Source organism: Rana temporaria, chromosome 4, assembly GCF_905171775.1.
Source record: "Rana temporaria chromosome 4, aRanTem1.1, whole genome shotgun sequence".
NCBI classification, from domain to species: Eukaryota; Metazoa; Chordata; class Amphibia; order Anura; family Ranidae; genus Rana; species Rana temporaria.
The window spans coordinates 341063382-341087829 of NC_053492.1; the positions used below are offsets into that span (position 1 = coordinate 341063382).

General features: G+C 41.2%; 1 protein-coding gene across 1 annotated transcript in view; it reads right to left on the reverse strand.

Annotated features, from left to right (window-relative positions):
* Window positions 1-24448, reverse strand: part of GALM (galactose mutarotase) — a 143486-nt gene that overhangs the window by 42901 nt on the left and 76137 nt on the right. Inside the window, exon 4 of the mRNA XM_040350779.1 lies at window positions 12484-12690. Coding sequence (XP_040206713.1) covers window positions 12484-12690 — 207 coding nt within the window. The remainder of the gene's footprint in view (window positions 1-12483; window positions 12691-24448) is intronic.

The following is a 24448-nucleotide window of genomic DNA, read 5'->3' on the forward strand; positions in this document are numbered from 1 at the left end:
CACAATTTTTTCCACCTTTTCCACATTTTTATTGTGCATTAATAGAGGGTTGGTTTTAGTGCATCATTATTTAGTATAATAGATTCTTGTTGGGGTTATCAGAACACCACTGAATGATTGCAGCTGAAATCCTTTGTTTATTTATTATCACACGTTTTTTATTTTTGTATTAGCGCTTAAGTTTTTACATTTTTAATAAAGACACTGTAACCCCGTAGATAGCCTGTAGTTGTGGCATCATGGACCAGGCCCAAGGGAAGTATGATAAGGTGAACTAGAGACCATCAGAAGCTCCGATAGGTTTTTATAAACAGGTGGGAGTTGATATATGATATGTGTATATTGATATACTGTATATTTATGGTGAGTGTAATCTCCCCCCCCCCTTTTTTTTTTTATTATATATAAAGAAGGATGGTAATTTGCTGCTTTCTTTTGCCTTTCATGATTGTATAAAAATATATTGGGTTAGTAAGGTTGTATTACACTACGTGACTACATAAATAGCTGGGGGGAATATGGCCTGGAGCTTAGCTGCTTGGTTATTTCAAACCACCTCCCCATACAGGCCTTCACTCACGTGAAACTATATGTTCAGAAGTAGGTGCCTTCCTTAGGGGTTTTTTCTTTCTTTTTTCCCCCCTTCTTTAGGAGGGTGTGTCACTTCTTTAAATGCCAAAGGTCTTAATGTCCCTGAAAAACTGAGAATGCCTTTCAACGATTTGAAGCGCTCTCATACAGATGTGGCATTTGTGCACAAAACTAATTTTAAAGGTGGGCGGACTCCCCTTTCTCCAGAACAGATTTGTTCCCTATGTATACCATGCTTCTAATCAAGAAGCAAAATCTAAAACATGTTTCCATCTTCACCTCTAGTCGTATATCTTGGTCTCTTATGGATAGATGTTCTGATATAAATTTCTGCTATCTTTTTCTTTAAGGCCACAAACGCGGCATTAAGGTGACACTGGCTACTATATATGCACCAAATCTGTATCAAGATTATTTTTTTGGGTAACGTTCTTTCAAAGCTAGTGGAGTTCATGGAAAGTAAATCGATCCTCGGGGGAATTACACATGGAGATAAAGACGGTTAAACCTGGGAAAGCACCAGGCCCTGATGGATTTACCATACAATACTATGGAAACCTCCTTCCACTGCTAGGTCCGCATATGATTAAAATGTTTAATGCCTTAGGTCAGACGACCGCATTTCCCCCAGATACACTTTTGGTACATATATCAGTTATCCCAAAAGTAAAGAAAGACTCGTGGATTGCGGTAGCTATCGGCCATTTTCACTACTTAATGTGAACTTTGAGCTTTTTACTAAATGACTTGCCTTTCTTCTTCACTCACAGCTTTCTCAATTGATCCATTTAGATCAAGTGGGTTTTATTCCCTCTCATGAAGTGAGAAACAATACTATTAAAGGTACTTAACTTGGTCCACTATGCTAATAAAACGATCACTCCCTGCATCTTTTTGAGTACTGACGCATAAAAGGCCTTTGATAGAGTAAATTGGACCTTTATGTTTGCGGTCCTGAGGCATATGGTTCTGGGAGTATTATGGTGTATCGTGTATTCCACTCCACAGACATTGGTTAAAGCATATGGAGTGTTTTCAAAGTCTTTTACGATTTCAAATGGTACCCACCAGGGTTGCCCTCTTTCGCCCTTATTATTCACTCTTTCATTAGAACCATTATTGAATAAAATATCTGTCAAAATCCTGATATCTCGGGGCAAGTAGGAGATCACAATTATAAAGTCTCAGCTTATGCAGATGACTTGCTTTTTTTCTTTGCCTAATCCACATGTCTCATTACATAACCTTATGAGGGAGATGAAATGGTACGGAGCTTTATGAAATCTAAAAATAAATGATGAAAAATCTGAAGCTATGAAGCTATGGGAGTTGCACTGCCTCTTTCTTTCCACGTCACACTATACAACTTAATTTTAAATCCAAATGGACGTCTTCAGCGTTAAAGTACTTTGGTACTTGTATACCATTAAATTTAGTCAATACTTTTGCGGAAAATTTTCCATCTTTATCTAATGCAGTACGATCCTTATTGGATAAATGGCACCAAGGCTTACACTTTTGGTCTGGCCGATGTAACATCATTAAAATGAGTATTTTACCAAAATTTCTATACCTTTTTCAGGCACTTCCCATCTCCATTCCTGCAGCCTTTTTTTGTTAAATCGGTGCCCTTTTTACAAAATTTATATGGGCGAATAAACGACCGAGTATAGGTAGATGCCTCCTGGCGTTACCCAAGTGTTTCAGCGGAGTAACTGTCTATAATGCATTCAAACCTTATCAAGCTGCCCATCTTGGCAGAATGATTGACTGGTGCAGACACACAGATTTTAAACTCTGGATGGACATAGAACAACAGTTTCGTTTTTTCCAGAGGCCTTGGATCGATGTTGGAGATACAGAGAGGAACAGGTGACTTTATTTCACATCTTCTGGTCTTGTCCAAAGATTAGACAGAGTTGGTTGGAGGTACAGAGGATTTTGCAAAAAGTAACAGATCTTGCAATAACAGAAGATCCTGCTTTCTTCTTGCTTCACTGTTCACAAATTCCGCTTCAGATGTATAAAAAAAATCTGTGCCATATCACTTAGTTATTAACTCCTTGTCGACCAGCTGCCGCAGTTTTACTGCGGCAGAATGGCACGGCTGGACAAAGCGGCGTCACCTTACGTTGCTTCGCCTTTTGGCCATTGGGCGTGCGCCACCGGAGGCTCGCCGCCAGAGCCCATGTGAGTGCCCAGTGGGCAATGACCACAGGGCACCTGCGATCGCTCGAGACAGAGTGGGAACCGGGATCTGTGTGTGTAAAAATTGATAGCTATAAAAATCGCAGATTGATAAAAAGCAATAAAAAAATGCAGATCGCCGCCATTACTAGTAAATATAAATAAATAAATAATAAAAAATGCCATAAATCTAACCCCTATTTTGTAGACACTATAACTTTTGCGCAAACCAATCAATATACGCTTATTACCTTTTTTTTACCAAAAATATGTAGAAGAATACATATCGGCCTAAACTAAGGAAAAAAATAGCTTTTTTTCAAAAAAATTGGGGCCATTTATTATACCAAAAAGTACAAACTATTGTGTTTAAAAAAAATAATAATAATGAAAACCGCAGAGATGAGAAAATACCACCAAAAAAAAAAGCTTTATTTGTGTGTGGGGGGATGTCAATTTTGTTTGGGTACAGCGTTGCTCAATCTCGCAATTGTCAGTTAAAGTGACGCAGTGCCGTATCGCAAAAAATGGCCTGGTCATTGAGCAGCCAAATCTTCCGGGGCTGAAGTGGTTAATGCCACCAAAGCCTGTCTTTGTTGGAGGGATTATAAACCTCCTTTTATTGCTATGTGGCTTAATAGGGTTAGAAGTATCGGTATCATGGAGGACCTTTCCGCTCAAGAAAAATATATACTAAAACGTGGTCATCTTGGGATCTGTTTGTATATTCAGAAGAGGGGAAGAGGTTACTAGAGAGTAGTTCGGAGGAGTGAGGCCCCCTCGCCTTCGTTCCCATAAATACGCGCAGGTAGTCCATCTCCTTTGGGAATTGTTGTGTGTATTTTCTCCCCTCCCTCATTTTGTTTTGTTTAGCATTTTTTTCTTTTCTCTGTTCTTTAAAAAAAAAAAAAAAAAATTATGAAAAGGAGAATTGAAGCATTCATTTGGGTAAATCATGATGCATTAGTTGTAGTTATTTCTAACATATGTAGAGAAGATAAAATATGTAGAGAAGATAAAATATATAGAGAAGATAAAATATGTAGACAAGAAGCAGCTTTATTGAAGTTGGAAGTTTATGTATACACCTGTAGTTGTGGAATATTAAGCTAGCCTATAATGCATCAGTAATATAAGAGATGGTGTATGTATTTTGTGGAACTTGATGTCTTAACGGACTCTCAGTTCTTTTTGTATAAAAAAAATGGAATAGAATAAAATAGAATAAAATAGAAAGACTATAACTGTCTTCTGTAATTCAAATAAATTTGAATGTCAATTCGAATTTGAATAGAATAGATTAGAATATAAAATAATAGAATACAATACAATAGAACATAACAATCTTCTGAAATTCGAATATAATAAATTCAAATAAAATTTAATATATAAAAAAAAAAATAGAAGAGAAACAAATAAAATAGAAGGAATATAACCTTGTTCCAAAATTCAAATTTCTAATACAATAAATTTGAATAGAATAGAAAAGATTAGAAAAGAAAGAATAATAGAAAAAACTGAATAGAAAAAACAATTGAATAGAATCTAAAAAAAAGAAAAAATATATCCTCTGAAATCCAAATTTCAAAAAGAATACAATTGAATGCTGACTTTGATTCGAATTAGAATGCCAAATACATGAAATTAAATGGATTGGAATAAAATAGAAAATAATTAAATAGTACAAAAAACAGAATAAAATAGAAAGAATATAACCATCTTCTGAAATTCAAACTTCGAAAATGAATATACTAAAACAATTGCGAAAACGGATAAAACAAATAACTAAGTGAGATTATTTAAATAACGAATCAAAACAAATGTTTCCGTTCTGCACATGTCTAATTGGCCAGCTGTAGAGCAGGGCCTGCTGCCACAAAGGAGGTTTTTAGAAGAGCCTCCAAATCCCTATGTACTAAATCTTTAAAGTAGCATGTACCCCCAATAGATACATTAGATTCAGCAAGCATGCAAGGACCATTGTTTGTTAAATTCTGCATCAAACGTATACAAGGCTTCAAAGTTTTCAGCAGGGAAGGAAAAACCTTTCCAAGTTTGGCCAATCATTGTATCAGGCCCAGCTTGCCTGATCCAGAGAAGGAAATGGCTTTCTACAGAAGGCCCTCTTAGGACATTTTGGTAATATGGGGGCTGTATAGCACTAGGCATTTAGATCCAGACTTTTACGCACTACCTCAATTAATGAATCCACCAAAGCAAAAGGGTAGAGAAGTAATTTCCATATATAGTGGTGGAAAAAAATCTTAAGCCGTGTACACACGATCGGTTTGTCCGATGAAAACAGTCCGATGGACTCTTTTCATCGGTCAAATCGATCTTTAGTGGGCCCCATCGGTCATGTTAAAAAATAGAAAATGTGTTAAATTTTTCCTATGGATAAAAAAACGATAGAAAAATACAACCTTCTGTGTGGAACTCCATCAGAGAAAAATCCACGCATGCTCAGAATCAAGTCAACTCATGCTCGGAAGCATTGAACTTCATTTTTTCCGCTCGTCGTAGTGTTTTACGTCACCGCGTTTTGGCATGGACGGATTTTTGACTGATGGTGTGTAGGCAAGACTGATGAAAGTCAGCTTCATCGGATATCCGACGAAAAAATCCATCGGATTAGATTCCATCAGATATCCGATTGTGTGTACAGGTCTTTAAGGTGCCTCAGAAAGTACACATTCTCCTTGGTCTGTGCCACAAAAAGTGTATCAGGCAATTATGGTTTATGGCAAGAATTATAATCAGGGGAAGGTCAGGCAGAAGAGTGCATGCAGTTGACAGCCCCCTCTGATTACAAAAGTGGCGATAGCCTCTAGAATAGGTCAGACATAGTGACTGTGAATTTAGTCAAACAGGTCATATGTAGCACCCATGTGAAGGAGATTAAGTCTTTCCACTGGAGAAGCGTCAGTGTTAGACCTTGATCTGGATCGAGGAAACCAATATGAATTCGAGAATTTAGTGTTTCCTCTGGTCCACTGTCTGTCCCATGTTTTCCCACTCCCAAGTGCATAATCCTCCATTGCTAAGTGAGGGTCTTCCCCTGGACCTCCTTCTCAGGAGGAAGACCCACATTCCATATGCTCACTAAATATAAATACCAGCACCCAGCATGCTCAGCGGCACCACTTCCTGTAATTGGCTGGGAAGGCATTCATATTCATGCTGCTGATCTGCATGGGTCACTCCTGTTCAACCATAACCTTACAAGGTTGCCTGGGTACAGAGGAGTCAATTACAGTAGCAGCAGCACTGTGAGTCACACAAGATACCTTTACTAAACATATGGAGCTTTTCTGTTAAGCAGACAGGCTGCAAAAGTTTTACCTATCAATCTCCTGTTAAGCAGGAGTCCATACTATATTAAACGCTCTACATCCTAGCACCTATCTAGGGGGTGCTACATAAGATAAGAACTTATAGTATACTACAGCGCCTTCAAGACAGGTAAGTCATGAACAGGTATGCAAATGAGTACAGGGAAACCATCTTGTCCAGGTTTTGCTGGTCATGGAGGGCATACCCTAAAAAGGGTCTTTAGCGTCAGGACGCCATAATAATGGATCATGGCCCTGGACCTGTATAGCACCCTGTGGATAACTACACTAGTTGCACCCACATGCCAAGATGAGCGCTGAATGCAGGGTCCAGTGCTAAGAGCAAACATTACAGCCAGCCTCATGGCTGTGAGTTCCTGGTAGTTTCCATGGTGTGCTCAAAAGTCACCGATCCAAAAACTGCTAATGCGTTACAAGGGCAGTAAGCAGTCAGGTCTTGATAGAAGTGTCAGTTGAAGGAGGTAGTTAAATCGGGTGAAATTTGTGTAGTAAATTCTTCTCCAAAAAGGAGGTGGTGTCCATCTGTCCAGCAAAAACTGAAGCCTCACAGAGTGGGTGGGGTTATATAGGGACACTAGGGGGTGGACCTGTAACGGAATGACCCGTGACACCCAGAGACTTTTGAAGGATGGGGCGTACTCCTGTGCCAGCGTCACTAATGACTCTTGGGTCTAGGGTCACCCTGTGCCCCTTTTCGGCATAGGGTGACTGATAACTGATAATTCATATTGCAGGATATCTTGAGATATTACAAGTGGTTATTCTGACCCCACCAGGTCAGTGGAGTGTTTTCATTCAATGTGAGGACACATGCTTTTGAGGTGTTAATTGGGGCTGCTCCTAGACATTCCATTGTGAGATGCTAATTCAGTCCTTAAAGGTCAGATGTCTTGCTTTTAGGTGTTTATTCAGCCTGGCTCCTAAGACCTCTCATTATGTATGCTAATACTGTTTTATGTGTGGAATGCATTTGTCAACTGTAGTAATTATGTCAGATCAGTGCCAAAACGTCTGACATAGAAATGTGTATTATGCAGGTGAATCACTTATTGTTGCGGAGACAGGCTGTCTGGATAATGACTAATAATTAACTCAACTGAATGTCATTGTCTAAGAGAAGGTGTATTGAAGCCCCCCCATTGTGTGATGTGTGGGTGGAGAGTTTCATTGTCCCTGTAACATGCCTGTAACTGCATAAAAAGCTGAGAGTGTGCCATTAAAATTCATTCATACATTTTGAAACCAGAGAACAGAGCTGTGCGTGTCTCGTTCATTCTGGGAAATGGGATGGATCGTGTCTGCTAGATTGTGGAGTGTCAGAAGAGCTGTCGTGGGTTGATGGAATGGGAATATAGTAAACGGTGGTGACCGTTACAGTGGTGGCACAGCAGTGAGATGTTTTCATCGCCAGAGGAACAGCTACAAGGACACAGGACAATGGAGACACAGTATGAACGGCTGAAGCTCTCTTCCCTCATGGACTTACTGGAGAGCCAGGGCAGACCGGCCAGCAACCGTAAGAAAAGGGACATTATTGCAGAACTTGTCAAAATGGATAGAGCTGAATGGCCCGGCGTAACAGACAGGACACCCGAGGAAGACATTTTTGATCGGGCTGTTAAACGTGGACTGGCACAGTATGGTCCTAATCCTCTACCATAGATCATAGACCTGGTTATAGCGGCTGTGAATGCCATTTGGTTACATCAAAGAGGTACTGCAGCAGCAGAAGTCACAGCAGCACCAACTGAAGAGAGAGGAGAGGTACAGATACCAGTCCCCATGGAAGAGGAATTCCAAAGGAGGTTACAAGAGATGCGGATACAGCACAGAGGACCAGTATCAGAGGAGGCCCTGCTGGGATGGTCGGATGTGATTCATTGCCAACTCTGGAAGGAAGCGCTAGCTCTTAAGCAGCAACACCAGGGGAAGGTCCTCCCCTCCATCCATGTAAGGTACTGGCCGCAGTATGACGCACGAATGCCGTTATTGGGGGAACAACTGAAGCAGAAGTGGACAGCCGAGTTAAGCAGGCTGATCCTGGCAGAGATGCGGTTGGACGAGAGCTACAGAGCCCTCCAGTGGTATGTAGCCCAAGATTGTCCGTGGTCAGCGGATGACAGCCCCACGGAAGGCTTTGACTATGGTGGCCTGGGACTATTGTATTGGAGGATGTCCAGTGATCCTGACTTCGGGGATGACCGGGAGTGGCGCTTGGAGGACAAAATGGAGCACAGGGAGGAAAAATTGGAGTTTCTGGCCATTCAGGAATGGGAGCTGGAGATCGCCTACAGACAGCTGCTAGACTCTGCTCAGCAGCACGGTGGGGTTCCCGTTGCCTGGGACTATGAGGACATTTCAGATGACAACTCTGAAATCCTAGCTGATGAATCGGCAGTGGAAAATATGGAGATTGCATTTCCTAAAGCCGAAGCAGATGTTGTGGAGTTCCAGGGAGACGGGGCAGTTGGCCCCTCTCTCCAGCAACACGCTGAGGTGGTAAAGCTTTTACTCCCAGCTGAATCACTGGCATCAGGGCAGGATGCTACTGGCCGCTGCACACAACTGCAGCTTGAGCTGATATCAGGGGATGGGACTGTGGTCTCCCCTCACAGCAACTCAGAAGAAGAGCTGGCAACAGAGCAGAGTGCCACAAGCCTCTGCTCTCAACTAGCAGGAGAGGGAGTTCCTGTGGTAGTGGATGGGACTGTGGTCTCCACTCACAGCAACCCAGCAGAAGAGCTGGCAACAGAGCAGAGTGCCACAAGCCTCTGCTCTCAACTAACGGAAGAGTGAGTTCCTGGGGTGGTGGATGGGACTTCAGTCTTCACTGACATAACCGCCGAAAATGGTGCGGCCATGAGACAGGAGGATGTCAGCTTTGCTTTGCAAGCAGCGGGGGATTTTCACCTACCACCAGTGGATGGGACTTCAGTCTCCACTGGTATACCCCAGGGATGGGGGCCGGTTGGCCCAGATCCCCAACAGCATGATGGACTGAGCCCAGTCACCCTGTCTTCTCTCCAGCGGCTGAAAGGACTCCAGGGAGAAGGGCAGAGGTTGGCTGGGTGAGTAATGCTCTGTTTGGAGCAATTTGTTTGGGGTACGGTATGGATACCAGCATTGGAGGACTGGAACTACTGACTAACTTCGGAGTCAACCCGTTTGGGGTTCCCTCCTGTGTCAGTCTCCCACCGAAAGGGGAGAGATGTAATGGAATGACCGTTGACACCCAGAGACTTTTGAAGGATGGGGGGTACTCCTGTGCCAGCGTCACTAATTACTCTTGGGTCTAGGGTCACCCAGTGCCCCTTTTGGGCATAAGGTGACTGATAACTGATAATTCATATTGCAGGATATCTTGAGATATTACAAGTGGTTATTCTGACCCCACCAGGTCAGTGGAGTGTTTTCATTTAATGTGAGGACACATGCTTTTGAGGTGTTAATTGGGGCCGCTCCTAGACATTCCATTGTGAGATGCCAATTCAGTCTGTAAAGGTCAGATGTCTGGCTTTTAGGTGTTAATTCAGCCTGGCTCCTAAGACCTCTCATTATGCATGCTAATATTGTTTTATGTGTGAAATGCACTTGTCAACTGTAGTAATTATGTCAGATCGGTGCCAAAACGTCTGACATAGAAATGTGTATTATGCAGGTAAATCACTTATTGTTGCGGAGACAGGTATATTGAAACCCCCCCATTGTGTGATGTGTGGGTGGAGAGTTTCATTGTCCCTGTAACATGCCTGTAACTGCATAAAAAGCTGAGAGTGTACCATTAAAATTCATTCATACATTTTGAAACCAGAGAACAGAGCTGTGCGTGTCTCGTTCATTCTGGGAAATGGGATGGATCGTGTCTGCTAGATTGTGGAGTGTCAGATAAGCTGTCGTGGTTGATGGAATGGGAATATCGTAAACGGTGGTGACCGTTACAGAACCCAATAAAGCTTTTTGCATGTGTGCAATCATCTGACTGAAGCAGCATATAACCCATGGTCTAATAATCCATTCTCGTGTCCTGTACTGTATAATAAACATAACAGTTTTGCCCCAAATGGCACTTTAAACCACCTTTTTTATAGCTAGATTGCTCAAACAGTTTGCTTCACTATATATCACTGGAAAAAATCTTTAAAGTGTTTGCATAAAGAAGGAAAGGGTTAGACTTTTAGTTAAAAAAAGCCTTATACTTACCTAGGTGGATGGAGCATCGGATCTGTCATCCGCTGCCTCTGTATTGAGATCTGAGCAATCAAACAGGGATAATCACTCAGTTCTCCCCAATGCTATTAGAGCAGAGAGCCATGACTGTCAGTCAATGGCTCTCTGCTCTGCCCCTCCATCACTCACTGGAGTGGTGGTCTAGGGAAGGGAGGGAACAGCTGGCTCAGTCTACCAGCAGCCCAGCTGCCAATCCAGGCATGTGGGTAGATCCCAACTGTAAAGTTGGGATCTTTTCCCAGCCTGGACCGGCTGAGTGACTGTTGGCTGAAAACGGGTCACAGGAGTGCAAATTGAACTGCACTTCTGTGATCAATCGAAGTGTGCGCCAAAAAGCTTTGGCCAGAATGCTCCTTTAAGTTTATATTACTTTCCTTTCCCCTCTGGGGATATATAGTACTCTACTTTTATTGTTACCATTGTTACACAGCTAAAACACGAAGAATCTGAACTATGGGCTAGATTCTCCGAAGAGATAGGACGGTGTATCTCAAGATACACCGTCGTATCTCTGTTTTTGGCCCCGGGTATCTATGCGTCTGATTCCCAGAATCATTTACGCATAGATACAGCGTAGATCCGACAGGTGTAAGTCACTTACACTGTCGGATCTTAGATGTACTTCTACGCTGGGCGCTAGGTGGTGTTTACGTTCATTTCTCATTTCACTATGCAAATGAGCCTGATACGCCGATTCCCGAACGATTTTGCGCCGCCTCGTCGTCGTTTATGTCGTTTCCGTAAGCGTAAGGTTACCCCTGCTATATGAGGGGTAACCTTACGCCAGTCCGCCGTATGCCATGTTAAGTATAGCGTCGGGTCAGCGTCGTCTTTTTCCGTCGTTTAACTAAGTTGTTCGCGAATACGACTTTACGTCAATGACGCTCAAGTCGGCGTCATTGACGTTTTCCGTCGTGAGCTGGAGCATGCGCACTGGGCTATTTTTACGGCCGGCGCATGCGCAGTTTGATCGGCGCGGGGGCGCGCTTAATTTAAATACAAGCCGCCCCCTTTGAATTACGCGGCCATACGCTGGGCCATTTACACTACGCCGCCGCAAATTACGGAGCAAGTGCTTGGAGAATACGGCACTTGCTCCAGTAAGTTGTGGCGGCGTAGTGTAAATGGCTTACACTACGCCAACGCGGATTCTATGTGAATCTAGTAGCTATGACTAAGCACTGATATCCAATGCGAAACGCGTCAGCTGTTTTTCCCACTGTGTGCTGATACTTGTAGTGCATTTTTCCTTTACCCAATAAAGGGCACGTCTTTTTTAAGAAATTGGAGTGTGGCTGTCCATATCTTTCTTCTTTTGCATATGTAATCAGCAAAAGTGAGGCAAAAACCTCCAATGGGGACACCTGTTATTATGGCAACTCTTATAAATGGGAGTTCCTTTCACTTTGGAGCGATTACATCTCATTTTCTGTTGTTTCCCATGGACATGAAGTGAAAAGCGATTTCCCTAGTGGGACATGAGCAAAAAAAATAACCCGATCCCTACTGAATCCCTTTAACCTGTCCTTACTGAAGGTGGACTACATATAATTGCACAGAAAATGTGAAATACGGAAAACCCTTTTCTGAAGACCACAGAATGATATTGTGGCTTGCTATATATAATTTTTCTGCACACATTTAGAAACAATAAGGTCCCTTCCACACTGGGGAGTCGGCGGTAAAGCGCTGCTATTTTTAGCGGCGCTTTACTGTCGTATTTGCGGGGGTATTCGGCTGCTAGCGGGGCGCTTTTAACCCCCGCTAGCAGCCAAAAAAGGGTCAAGGGCTTTGCTGGTGGTATAGCCACGGTGCCTATTGATTTCAATGGGCAGAAGCGTTGAAGGAGCGGTATACACACCGCTCCAAAGATGCTGTTATCAGGACTTTTTTTACTTCCTGTTAGCGCACCGCTCCAGTGTGAAAGCCCTCGGGGCTTTCACACTGGAGAGACAGCAGTGGCTCTTTCAGGGCGCTTTGCAGGCGCTATTTTTAGCGTTATAGCACCTGCAAAGCGCCCCAGTGTGAAAGGGGTCCAACAGATATAAAAATGATTGTGTTAAGAAAGTCAAGCTCATTTTACATGCAAGTCGATACATGTGACTGGATATTGAAGATATCTTACCTGTCCTGCCAAATTGAAATAGGAGTGATTTGTTACATTTACAGGTGTTGTCTTACTGGTCTTGGCCTTATAATTTACTGCCAGTTCATTGCCAACAAGTGTATAAGTCACCCAAATGTTTAACTCCCCAGGGTATCCTTCCTCTCCATCACCACTTGTGTAAGAGAATTGAACACCATTCTCCACCTCCTCTGGAGTCCAGAGCACCTGCAATAAAGGATTTATTAAAAATATATCCACAGTTGCAAGGACCATTAAAAATATAAAAAATAAATAAAAAAAGAAAAGAAATAGAGAACTATGTGCCTTTTCAAAAACTGTTATGATTCTATATTTAATACAAACATGCTTTTGATCAGCCTTCAGCTTGATATTTACTCCACAAATAAAGTGCACATTCTCCAGATTGTCCTGACCTCACTTGATGGCCCTTTTTCTAATTTCTCCTTTCACCCTGGAACTGGCTCTCCTCTCATTCATCCCCAATCACTATTGTAATGCTTTTGCCTTTGTAATTCTTCATTTCACAGTCGCTCCAGATCATGCTTGCCTCGTCTCCCCACTGTCCTTCATTTTTCTGCTCCCTTTTCGTTTTTGTATTTTCTGCTTGGCTTATTTGTTTCTCATTGCTATCAAGATACCATTTTTCCTCTGGTTCCTAATCTTTCACTATTGTGTATAAACTTGTAGTCACCCTCTACTGATTAATACCTGCTGAAATGCATTATGTTAATAATAATAATAATAATAAAAAAAAAGGATCTGACTTGCAATTTTAAGATATTACAGAAAATGAATCTAAAATATGGATGTCAGATGTTTGTACAGGGGATAAATGTCAGTGCTTTACATGGTGTTATTTTAGCACTGTGTAAGTGCTAAATTTTATTTATGTAAGATTACATTCCTTTATATGTTTTTATTATGGATTTAGTGCAGCTGCAACACAGAAAGCAGTTCTCTGTTCTACCATATAATTGCCATTTCTGATCATTTTCCCTTGAGGAGAATTAGGGGTGTAATGACAAGTCTAATTGTTGCATCATTCTGGATTATGCTCTTGGACCATTGCACATTTAGGTCACTTTATTTTTTGTTTATGAAATATACAAAGAAAGGACCACAATTGCCTCTTGCTCTACCAACACGCTCACACTCAAATCGTCATTAACTTTGTCTCCAGATGGTATATGGTTCCAACTCACTTCGCACACCTTTACCAGAGTTCCTCTGGCACCTGTTTTCAGGGCTGCTCCATCCCAGAGGACGTACTCCACATGATGTGGTTTTGCTCTATGCTTTCCAGATTTTGGATGAAGGTCCTTGGTACGTCCTATAACATATGTAGCCTCAGGCCTCACAAGATACCAATTCAAACTGAGTACATACAGGGGTTAAACAAAAATATGGAAGCTCTACATGATTTTCAGGTGTAAAAGTGACTTGTTGAAAGTGGAAGTGATGTAACATAGGACAATAGGTGACATAAACTCCAAACATACTGTACAAAGAACAGTAGACACACCAAACTGGATTAATAACAGCTGTAGATTTTGTTTATTGGTTAACACAAAAATAAACAATTAACAATTCAATTAACTTTTAAGTCATAAACAGTAGAGCTAGCCAGACAGATTGAGGTAGAAAGTTCCAGAGGATGGGGGAGGCTCTTGTGACAAGCATGAGACGAGACAAGAGTGCAGGAGGTCTTTAGAGGAATGGAGAGGAGGGTTTGGGTGAGATTTTTGAGACATGATTGGTGATATAGCTTGGAACAGAGTTGTGTTTTTGTTAGTATTTTGAATTTAATTGCTGGGCAATGGGAAGCCAGTGGAGGGACTGGCAGAGAGGGGAAGCAAACACTGAGCAGTTAGTAAAGAAGATGAGTCTGGTAGCAGCATTTATGATAGACTGAATGGGGGATAGCCTGTGTAAAGGCATACCTATGACAAAGGAGTTGCAACAGTCAAGGCGAGAGATAACAAAGAGAGTGAATGAGTAGCTTGGCGGATTCATTAGTTAAAAAAAGGGAAATTGCGTTTTACTACCAAAAAAATATAAAGGAAACAATCTAAATGGCCTCCGTATGTTTATTTGAATAAAAGGAGGGGGACATATAAAAAGGTATACGCTGATGGTAGCACAGGGATAAAACCAAAAATATCGTACAAGCGTGGAAGCTGAATATATCAATCCAGCGGAGGTATGGCAGCAGGTGACGTCCGTGCATAAGCTCCTCTTCCCGTACGCGGCGTTACGTCCTGGTTGGACTTCGTCAGACCCCCTGCTATCGAAGTCCAACCAGGATATAACGCCGCGTACAGGAAGAGGAGCTTATGCACGGATGTCACCCGCTGCCATCTCTCCGCTGGATCGATATATTCACGCTTGTTCGATATTTTTGTTTTATCCCTGTGCTACCATCAGCGTATACCTTTTTATATGTCCCCTCCTTTTATTCAAATAAACATACAGAGGCCATTTAGATCGTTTCCTTTATATTTTTTTCTTGGTCATGCATTCCAATGCGATTTTACCCAGCAACTTTTAGTGGAGATCACGGACACTGCAGGCCAGCCCTGGTTTTGCTACTCACCTGTTTGGAGACACTCCTGCTGCATGGATCATTTGGTATTATCCCTTGTTGGATACATGCTCACAGAGATGACTTTATAAAGGTGCCCTTTGATAAAGTAATCTCTGACAAAACTGGTCAGGGCGGTGCTACGTAACGTCGTCACCACGTCCCCACGTGACCCCGGAAGCACGGGTGTACAGATGTTTAGCTGTGCCGGCTGTTTTTAATGTTATATTTCCTTCATTTTCCTGTATTGTTTTTTTTGCATGCACGTAGCAATAAACGACTCAGTGCTTTTTAAAGTTAACGCACTATTGCGACTTTTATTTGATTCATTTCCATATTACCTACGGATCGGTCCATTTTGGAGAGAGTGTCCCCCTCATATTATTTGACATCTATGAGGATGAGGTGCCCAGGAGGAGCCCAGTGATCTCAAACCTTGCAGAGGTATACCTGCTAAAACCTATACGACCTTGTCACCTGAAGTCCAACGAATCTGGTAAGGGTTCTCCCCCCCACCTCTTTCTCACCTGTGTGTGGAACACGAGGAGGAATCTACTGTGGTGGTGGCGGATGGCCGATTCATTCCCTGCACTCATCACCCCCTCTTCCATCTTTGCCTGTGGGACTGGATTTTTCATCTAAAATCTTCTTGTGGACATTATGGCTTTTTGACACACTGTGTTACATATTTATTGACACTGTTGATGTGTAACCAATATACAGTTGTATTCAAAATTATTCAACCCCCACTGAAATTGATTGTTTTGGCCAGTTTGACATTGATTTTGATCATCCTGTCATCCTGCTTACAATTAAATCAAAGAGGCACGTGTAGGTCAGACAAATATAACATAACATTTATAATGAAATAACCACAAATGTATTTTCTGTGCTCACATCATTATCAGTTTTATTCAACCCCCAAGTGACATTCAATCTTAGTACTTAGTACAACATCCTTTTACAGTTATAACAGCTTTTAAACGTGAAGCATAGCTTGACACAAGTGTCTTGCAGCGATCTACGGGTATCTTCGCCCATTCGTCATGGGCAAAAGCCTCCAGTTCAGTCACATTCTTAGGCTTGCGCACTGCAACTGCTTTCTTTAAGTCCCACCAGAGGTTCTTAATCGGATTTAAGTCTGGTGACTGCGATGGCCACTCCAAAATGTTCCAGCCTTTAATCTGCAACCATGCTCTAGTGGAGTTGGAGGTATGCTTGGGATCATTGTCCTGTTGAAAGGTCCAATGTCTCCCAAGCCTCAGGTTTGTGACGGACTGCATCACATTGTCATCCAATATCTCCTGGTACTGAAGAGAATTCATGGTACCTTGCACACGCTGAAGCTTCCCTGTACCTGCAGAAGCAAAACAGCCCCAAAGCATGATTGACCCCCCACCATGCTTCACAGTAGGCAAGGTGTTCTTTTCATCATAGGCCTTGTTCTTCCTCCTCAAAACATAGCGTTGATCCATGGGCCCAAACAGTTTAATCAGTCCACAGAACACAATCCCAAAACTTCTGTGGTTTGTCCACATGACTTTTGGCATACTGCAGTCGACTCTTCTTATTCTTTGGAGACAGCAAGGGGGTGCGCCTGGGAGTTCTGGCATGGAGGCCTTCATTACGCAGTGTGCACCGTATTGTCTGAACAGAAACTTCAGTACCCACATCTGACAAATCTTTTCTCAGTTCCTCAGCAGTCACAAGGGGACTTTTCTCCACTCTACGCTTCAGGTAGCGCACAGCAGTCAAAGTCAGCATCTTCTTTCTGCCACGACCAGGTAGCATTTCAACAGTGCCCTTTGCCTTGAATTTGCGAATGATGCTTCCTATGGTGTCTTTTGGTATGTTTAACATCTTTGCAATCTTCTTATAGCCATTGCCCTTCCTGTGAAGAGTAATCACCTCTTCTCTTGTCTTCCTGGACCATTCTCTTGACCTCACCAAGTTTGTAACCACACCAGTAAATGTCTAGAAGGAGCTGAGTATCACAGTCATTTTAAAGCTGCCTAATTAATGCTTATTGGGCTTTATTGCCGCTCCCTGACATTCACAGGTGTTTTCAATACCTGATTGAATACACTTCAATGAACCTCTGTTCTTCAGAGTGGTAGTCTTTAAGGGGTTGAATAATTGTGTAAATGAAGAATTCACAAAATAAACATTTACTACTGTATTACAAAACCAATTGATGTCATTTTAGTTGCATATGGTTCTTTACGAAGTCCTTGTAGGATTTCATTCTGAATACAATTACAAATGTACACTAAATTCCCTAAAACCCTTTACAGCAATGGGGGGTTGAATAATTTTGAACACAACTGTATGTATTGGTTACGTTTATAGAGGAGATATCTATATTATTGTATATCACTATATACTATGTAGAAAAAAGGGGTGGAGATAAGGGCCGTCTAATGTGAGCCACCCTCACTGCGCGTAGCTGGAGAATAAATGTGAACACTAGTGATATTTATAAAATAAATGAATAAATTAATAAATATGCAAGAGCTGCTGCTTTAAAAATTATAGAATCCAAAATAGTTAATATGCAAATACAGTGATACCTATTACAAATAAGGTGCCAAATGTGATATTAAACAGCGCTCAAAAAAATAAGTGAAAATGTAAATCAACAAATATAATATTGGTACAGTGACATAGTGAAAAATAAATAAATAATCCACCCTCTAAGTGAGTCAATATATAAGTGTCCAAAAATCAGTGCAAAAATCGCATCAAAAAATACCAGGTTGGCAAATAAAGTCCATGAACTGTCTAAGTGAACAAAAAAATATATATAAATAGTTCATAAATGGAGAACAAAGGAAAATAAAAAATCCTTCCCGATCTTCAATAAGTGCTTTCACCACACCACAGTGACTGCGTGCTTCCACCACCCATCAGAAATGCAAACTCACCGCAACAAATGGCCTGACACTTTCGTGTTTAGGCACACAGGCTTGTCAACTGACCCCCTCAGTTTAGTTGATAGAACTCCTTCTTTTCATATAGAGTGGAGCATTCAGTTAAACAGATGGAGATCCGAAGCAAAAAGAAAACTCCAAGATAATAGCCATATGCAAATAAGAAAAAGAGAGCACAATAGTGTGATACTGTAACACAACTTTTAATAACACACTACAAATCTCCCAAAGAATGCACTCACAAAGGTAACTCTTGTTACAAGCAGTGTATAAATCCAAAAACTGACACGGTGTAAAACAAAAAATAAAGATATCCTCCAGGTGAACTAGTGGTCACAGCGGACCAACGAATAGCCCAAGTGTTACTCACAGCCCTTGTGCAGGTGTACTGGAGCTGCTGCTTAGGTAATTGAGCTGGTGGCAGATTAGACCATTCCACGTTCAAGCTTAGAAAGTTAAGGTGTGCGGTTGTGACTTCAGTAATCACTCCCCGACATGTTTCATCGAAATGATTTCTTCATGGGGTTACTTACCAGCTGTCAAGTGCCGCTTTATATAGTTGCCAGGGTCCTCCCTCCCCCCTTGTGTTGATGCGTGCCTACTGATGTTAACAAGCTGCAGCTGAGTGGGCTTACGTTCCTCCCATCCATGCTAACATGCAGCTGATCCGCTCATCCAATCAGAGCAGCATCATCGTCATGACGCTGTAGCTGGCATTCTTCCAACGTGGTGGAGGCCCTCAGTGGCGACGTCGGTGTATTACACCACATCCCACTGCCTAGTATCGAATGTAATGTCTAACCCCGATGGTTAAACTGGGGTATGACACTCAACCTGCCTGCAGTGTATTCCATAATGGAGGGATGAAAACCAAATATTGCTGACTGTCAGCTTTTCGGATGTCCCTATGACCACAAGTTACCTCTAGGTCTATGCATACAGAGTATAGCAGTATAAATTCAGAAACACAGAGTACATTGGCTCTCATTATTTAAGCACAAGAGCCAGCCAATTAATGGTGTGTATAGTTATGAATGACATGTATACATATATAAAATATATATTATATAGCACTCTAAAATCTACAAACACATCTCTAGACAATAAGTGTATATACAAAATATAAATGATATTCTAAAAATTGTATATAAAAGAGTTGCAGATATTGTTATCCATATTAAAAATGCATAAAAATATTAGTTAAAAGATATTAATAGGAATAAACAATATATATAAAATAATACATATATTTTTAAAAATGTTAAAATTATTTAAAAACATTATATTAAAATGAATACTGGAAAAAGATAATAAACTGGGCCATGAGCTGTAAATGACATGTGTATAAATATACGTTAGTAAAACAAATAAATGCTCTGGTTTAGACGTAAGTGGGTGTACTACATCATCCCCATATGCATGCACTCATCAAAACTCTGATCATGACGGGTAGCCCAGTTGTTTGGCCCCCTTATATAAACATAGCTCATGATCATCCTATATATGTAAAAACACATGTCTCAAATCTATTGCTCATAATTTAGGCATTGCTAATGAAGCAATTCACATCCAGTTCTATGTTTAGTCCCTGCATGCATATGGGGATGATGTAGTACACCCACTTACGTCTAAACCAGAGCATTTATTTGTTTTACCAACGTATATTTATACACATGTCATTTACAGCTCATGGCCCAGTTTATTATCTTTTTCCAGTATTCATTTTAATATAATGTTTTTAAATAATTTTAACATTTTTAAAAATATATGTATTATTTTATATATATTGTTTATTCCTATTAATATCTTTTAACTAATATTTTTATGCATTTTTAATATGGATAACAATATCTGCAACTCTTTTATATACAATTTTTAGAATATCATTTATATTTTGTATATACACTTATTGTCTAGAGATGTGTTTGTAGATTTTAGAGTGCTATATAATATATATTTTATATATGTATACATGTCATTCATAACTATACACACCATTAATTGGCTGACTCTTGTGCTTAAATAATGAGAGCCAATGTACTATGTGTTTCTGAATTTATACTGCTATACTCTGTATGCATAGACCTAGAGGTAACTTGTGGTCATAGGGACATCCGAAAAGCTGACAGTCAGCAATATTTGGTTTTCATCCCTCCATTATGGAATACACTGCAGGCAGGTTGAGTGTCATACCCCAGTTTAACCATCGGGGTTAGACATTACATTCGATACTAGGCAGTGGGATGTGGTGTAATACACCGACGTCGCCACTGAGGGCCTCCACCACGTTGGAAGAATGCCAGCTACAGCGTCATGACGATGATGCTGCTCTGATTGGATGAGCGGATCAGCTGCATGTTAGCATGGCTGGGAGGAACGTAAGCCCACTCAGCTGCAGCTTGTTAACATCAGTAGGCACGCATCAACACAAGGGGGAGGGAGGACCCTGGCAACTATATAAAGCGGCACTAGACAGCTGGTAAGTAACCCCATGAAGAAATAATTTCGATGAAACATGTCGGGGAGTGATTACTGAAGTCACAACCGCACACCTTAACTTTCTAAGCTTGAACGTGGAATGGTCTAATCTGCCACCAGCTCAATTACCTAAGCAGCAGCTCCAGTACACCTGCACAAGGGCTGTGAGTAACACTTGGGCTATTCGTTGGTCCGCTGTGACCACTAGTTCACCTGGAGGATATCTTTATTTTTTGTTTTACACCGTGTCAGTTTTTGGATTTATACACTGCTTGTAACAAGAGTTACCTTTGTGAGTGCATTCTTTGGGAGATTTGTAGTGTGTTATTAAAAGTTGTGTTACAGTATCACACTATTGTGCTCTCTTTTTCTTATTTGCATATGGCTGTTATCTTGGAGTTTTCTTTTTGCTTCGGATCTTCATCTGTTTAACTGAATGCTCCACTCTATATGAAAAGAAGGAGTTCTATCAACTAAACTGAGGGGGTCAGTTAACAAGCCTGTGTGCCTAAACACGAAAGTGTCAGGCCATTTGTTGCGGTGAGTTTGCATTTCTGATGGGTGGTGGAAGCACGCAGTCACTGTGGTGTGGTGAAAGCACTTATTGAAGATCGGGAAGGATTTTTTCTTTTCCTTTGTTCTCCATTTATGAACTATTTATATATATTTTTTTGTTCACTTAGACAGTTCATGGACTTTATTTGCCAACCTGGTATTTTTTGATGCGATTTTTGCACGGATTTTTGGACACTTATATATTGACTCACTTAGAGGGTGGATTATTTATTTATTTTTCACTATGTCACTGTACCAATATTATATTTGTTGATTTACATTTTCACTTATTTTTTTGAGCGCTGTTTAATATCACATTTGGCACCTTATTTATAATAGGTATCACTGTATTTGCATATTAACTATTTTGGTATCACTATATACTACTACTCTTTTTTTTTTGCACTAATTTTGAATTTTTGATTGTATATTACACTAAGGTGAATTTTAGTATCATTAGTATGGACTTTATATTCACAGTATTTTCATATATATAATTTTAGCGCAACTATAATACTATTATTTCATATATATGTTGTGATTTGCATATCACTGTTTAATTTATTACTTTATTTGCGCTGCACGTACCCATTGTTTTTGTATTGTTTCTATAGGCTTGTGATTACCTATTTGTGTTCAGCTAGCATTTCATTTCGTTTATTCATATTGGTTGTTTGCGCTGATTGTTTTTCCTATTTTTAAACATTTGCTGTAGTATCATCATCTAGCAACAGATCCATACCTTCTCAAATTTTTGTGGACATCACCTGCCCGGGTAGGTGGCTTTATATAAGGGCAAACTGGCATTCACCAGGCCCTTCCAGAATCTGGCAGAGGGGGGGGGGGGGGGAGACGATTTTTTCCAGTTCATCGTAATGGCCTTACGGGCATAATACAATAGTAGTGATATGAGTATTTTTCTGGCTCTGATCATTGACATTTGTTACACCAGCCCCAGCAGACAACATTTAGGATCATAGGGAACACGAGTCTTAGTGACCTTAGCAATTACCTGGAGTACTTCCTTCCAATAATGTTCGATTGCTGGGCAGACCCAAAAATTTTGGAAAAGGTCACCCAGTTGGTAGGAGCAGCGCCAGCATGCCAGAGAATGCGCCGGTGACATATGGTGCAGCCTGTGAGGCGTGTAGTGAGCGCTAAGAATAATTTTGTTTTGGACCAGTTGGTCCTCAGCTGAGACCAGAGGGGAGAAGGGAAAGTTCCAAATCTCCCTCCAGTCATCCTCGTCCAGTTCCGGTATGTCCCCCACCCATTTCCTGCGGAGGGAGGGCGCCCTCTGTTTATATCCATTTTCTACAGGGAGACGATTCTCCTTCCAGTCTCCACCCCCTGTCATACAGCGGGAGTTGTCAAAGAACTAGATGAGGAGGGGGCGGGGGTTTGGGCGGAAGCTGCTGGCATTCAATCACCAGCTTGTTAATAGGAAAAGTTAACTTTGGCAGCTCCCGCTCCACTGCAAGTCTCTTTGCATTCTAAATCAGTGAAAGAGTCACTCATTGGTTTTAGGGGCGGGGCAAGGTAGGAGTTGGGTGGAACAACTGGTGGCGAGTAATTCTTAAAGCCTGGCTAGTAGCTCTGGGCTGAGGCATTTAGAGGCAGTTTGAGTTTTGTAAAGTGATAGAATTAGTGTTTTAATGCATGCTAATAGTCTGCTAGCTTTGCTTGCTACAGCTTGGCATTGCATAGGACATGGAAACAAGTCTAAGCTACACAACTATGCACACAAATATAGGAACTAGGGTGCAGAAAAAGGTGCTCTGGACTGATGAGTCAAAAATTTAGAAATGTAACTGTAGCAAACGGCAGTTTGTTCGTGAAGGGCTGGAGAGTGGTAAAAAATGATTCTCTGCAGGCAACATTGAAGCATGGTTGAAGTTCCTTGCAGGTTTGGGGCTGCATTTATGCAAATTAAATTGGAGATTTGGCCAGGATCAATAGAGAGAAATACAGGCAGATACTTATCTATCATGCCATACCATACTATCAAGGAGGTGTGTGATTGGCCCAAATTTACTCTGCAGAAGCACAACAACCCAAAACTTACCACCAATGTCATTAACCACTTCCTGACGGCCGTACGACTTTATACGGCCGCAGGGTGGATGCCAATTTCCAGGAGGCCATCTATATATGGCCTCCGGCCTCCAACCACTGGGGGGCGTGCGAGCGCCGCCGCCGACGGTAAACACACAGATCCATGTCCTGTCAGGGAGAGAGGAGACCGATCTGTGTCCCTTGTACATAGGGTCCCCAATCAGTCCCCTTCCCCCACAATTAGAAAAACTATGCAGGGTACACATTTAACCCCTTCCTCACCTCCTACTGTTAACCCCTTCCCTGCCAGTCACATTTATACAGTAATTAGTGCATATTTATAGCACTGATCGCAGTATAAATGTGAATGGTGCCAAAAATGTGTCAAAAGTGTCCGATATGTCCGCCATAATGTCGCAGTCCCAATAAAAATCGCAGATCGCCGCCATTACTAGTAAAAAAATAAATAATAAAAAATAATAATAATTCTGCTTATTGCGATTTTTTTTTTTTTTTTAGCAAAAATATGTAGAAGAATACGTATCGGCCTAGAATGAGAACATTTTTTTTTTAAAATTGGGCTATTTATTATAGCAACAAGTAAAAAATATTGATTTTTTTTCAAAATTTTCGCTCTTTTTTTGTTTATAGCGCAAAAAATAAAAACCGCAGAGGTGATCAAATACCACTTAAAGAAAGCACTTGTGGGGGAAAAAAGGACGCCAATTTTGTTTGGAAACCACGTCGCACGACCGCGCAATTGTCAGGTAAAGTGACGCAGTGCCGGAAGCTGAAATTTCAACTGGGCAGGAGGGGGGTATATGTGCCCAGTGAGCAAGTGGTTAAGGACTATTTTCAGTGTAAATAAGAACAAGGAGTTCTGGAAGTAACGGTTTGGTCTCACAGAGCTCTGATCTTATCATCGAGTCGGTCTAGGATTACATGAAGAGACGGAATGATCTGAGGCAGCCTACAGCCACAGTAAATCCGTGGTTAGTTCTCCAAGATGTTTGGAACAACCTACATGCCAAGTTCCTTCAAAACTGTGCAAAGTGTACCTAGAAGAACTGATGCTGTTTTGAAGGCAAAAAGGTGGTCACACCAAATATTTATTTGATTTGGATTTCTCTTTTGTTCATTTACTTTTGAATTTGTTAATTGATAAAAAATAAACTATCAACACTTTTTTCTGACATCATTCTGAATTTATAGCATTTTTCACACCTGCCTATGACTTTTGCACAGTACTGTATATCTTGGCTACTTTTTGAATATTGGTAGCAGGTTGGTTTTTTGCCAATCAACCGATATTCCTAATCTTTAAGGACAGCTTAGTGACTGGAATGGTACATTCCAGTCACTA